The sequence below is a fragment of the Macrobrachium nipponense genome, chromosome 13 (assembly GCF_015104395.2).
Source record: "Macrobrachium nipponense isolate FS-2020 chromosome 13, ASM1510439v2, whole genome shotgun sequence".
NCBI lineage: Eukaryota > Metazoa > Arthropoda > Malacostraca > Decapoda > Palaemonidae > Macrobrachium > Macrobrachium nipponense.
In genome coordinates, this window is record NC_087206.1 from 44,837,495 (window position 1) to 44,839,863 (window position 2,369).

At 60.3% G+C, this 2,369-nt stretch overlaps 1 protein-coding gene across 1 annotated transcript; it reads right to left on the reverse strand.

Annotated features, from left to right (window-relative positions):
- Positions 1–1,159: 1,159 nt before the first annotated feature.
- On the reverse strand, positions 1,160–2,137 carry LOC135225308 (basic proline-rich protein-like). The gene has a single exon (XM_064264638.1). The coding sequence runs from the start codon at positions 2,135–2,137 to the stop codon at positions 1,160–1,162; it is 978 nt and encodes a 325-aa protein (XP_064120708.1).
- Between the last annotated feature and the right edge of the window lie 232 nt (positions 2,138–2,369).

Below are 2,369 nucleotides of genomic sequence, written 5' to 3' on the forward strand. Positions count from 1 at the left end.
GATAAGGGAAGTGACAGGGCAGTTGGCAGAGGCGGACTACCTGCTTGAGAGGCTTGAGAAACTCCTACGACAGAAGGAGAAAGACCTGCAGCTAAAGATCGCAGAAGCAGCGCGGATGGCGAGGCTCATCCAGGAGCAAAAAGACGAGACTGAAAAACGGGAATCCGACAGGAAAGACATCGAGCTGAGGTTCCAGCGCCTGCATAAGGAAGTGGAAGATATCTCGAAAGAAGAGTGTAGACTCCACATGCCTTCTAGAGGAACGAACTCGTCGCCTGGAGTCGCTGGAGACGAAGGCCGGCGTCCAGGGCGAATGGAACGATCAGCTGGAAGATTAGGTTCGACAGTTGCGAGGAGCGAAGGAGAAATTGGTCTGCGACCTGAAGAACCTCTAGGAGAGATACAGGCGCCTGGAGATTCGAGAAGGACAACTGGAAACTGCAGAAGCTGCTGTCGATCTTCAAGGAATGGTGCGATCAAGTCTGTGCTGGCCTCGCTCAGACGGATCAGATGTGAAAAATTTGAGGAGAATGTTTGTTGTATGGAAAGTTTGATGTTTATTTTGTAATAAGTTTAGTTTGTTAACCTTGAAGGAAATGTTTTCTTAGAGTTTTATTGATTCCTGGGAGGGAAAGGAAAATGAAAATGGGAGGATTGTAGAAACCGTGAGGAAAATGAGAGGATTCGTGGAGCGTTTACCTGGAGAAGCAAAGCAGAGGAGCAGAGTAGCCCCAGGAGAATTGAGAAGATTCAGTAGGATTCGTGGAAGTGCCAGGAGAAGAAGCAGAGGATTCAGAGAAGCCCCAGGAGAATTGAAAGGAATGAGTAAAATTCGTAGAGGTGCCAGGATAAGAAGCAGAGGATTCAAAGCCCCAGGAGAATTGAGAGGATTGAGTAGGATTCGTGGAGGTGCCAGAAGAAGCAGATAATTCAGAGAAGCCCCAGGAGAATTGAGAGGATCTAGTGGCATATTCTGGTTCTAAGGCTAAGCATAGCTGTTGCTCTATCTCATGACTGGTGGGTGAAGCCCGTCACAAGTCCCAAGACAGGTGAGTGAGGTCCGCCACGTGTCCTGGGACGGGTGGGCAGAGCTGGCCACGGGTCCCGGGACGGGTGGGCAGGGCCGGCCATGGGTCCCAGGATGGGCGGGCGAGGTCTGTCACATGTCCCAGGACGGACGGGCGGGGCCAGCCAAGGGTCCTGGGACCGGTGGGCGAGGTACGCCATGTGTCCTGGGACGGATGGCTGGGGATGGCCACAGGTCCTGGGATGGGCGGACAGGGCCGGTCACGGGTCTTGGGATGGGTGGACGAGGTCCACTACGTGTCCCTTGACGGGCAGGTGGGGCTGGCCACAGGTTCTGGGATGGGCGGATGAGGTCCGCCATGTGTCCCGGGACAGGCAGGCGGGGCCGGCCACGGGTCCCGGCATGGGCGGGCGAGGTCTGCCATGTGTCCTGGAATGGGCTAGCGGGGCCGGCCATGGGTACCAGGACCGGTGGGCGAGGTCTGCCGTATCCTGGGATGGGCGGGCGAGGTCCACGCCTTGTCCTGTGACAGGTGAGCAGGGCCACCACAGGTCCCAGGATGGGAGAGTAAGGGGAAGGGTAAGGTCCACCAAGTGTCCTGGGAATGGGCGGGCGAGGTCTGCTACGTGTCCCGGGACAGGCAGGCAGGCTGGCCACGGGTCCTGGGACAGGCGGGTGAGGTCCGTCACGGGTCCTGGGATGGGCAGTCGAGGGCCGGCCACAGGTCCTGGGATAGGTGGGTGAGGTCCGCCACATCTCCCAAGACGGGCAGGTGGGGCTGGCAACAGTTCCCGGGACAGGCAGACGAGGTCCATCATGTGTCCCGGGATGGGCGGGCGGCGCAAGCCACGGGTCCTGGGATGGCGGGCAAGGTCTGTTACCTGTCCCTGGATGGGCAGGCCGAACTGGCGACAGATCTTGGGACAGAAGGGCAAGGTCCACCATGTGTCCCGTGACGGGTGGGTGGGGCTGGTCACAAGTCCCGGGACGGGTGGGCGAGGTCTGCCATGTGTCCTGGGACAGGCGGAACGGGTTGGCCACGAGTCCCAGGAGGCAGGGCGAGGCTGGCCACGGGTCTCGGGACAGGCGGGTGGTGGGGAGGCTGGCCATGGGTCCTGGGATTGGCAGGCGAGGTCTGCCACGTGTTCCTGGGATGGGCGGGCAGGGACCCACCATGGGTCACGGGATGGCGTTCAAGGCTCGCCAAGCGTCCCGGATATGGGCGAGCGAGGTCTGCCATGGGTGTCCCCAGGAGGGATGGGCGGGGACCCGCCATGGCACCTAGGAGGGGCTGGCGAGGGCCCCGGCCCCCATGGGTCCTGGGACAGGCGGGCGAGGCCAG

Coding starts and splice junctions, on each gene's coding strand:
- LOC135225308 (XM_064264638.1), bottom strand. CDS start 2,137: ATGGCCAGCCTCCCCACCACCCGCCTGTCCCGAGACCCGTGGCCAGCC.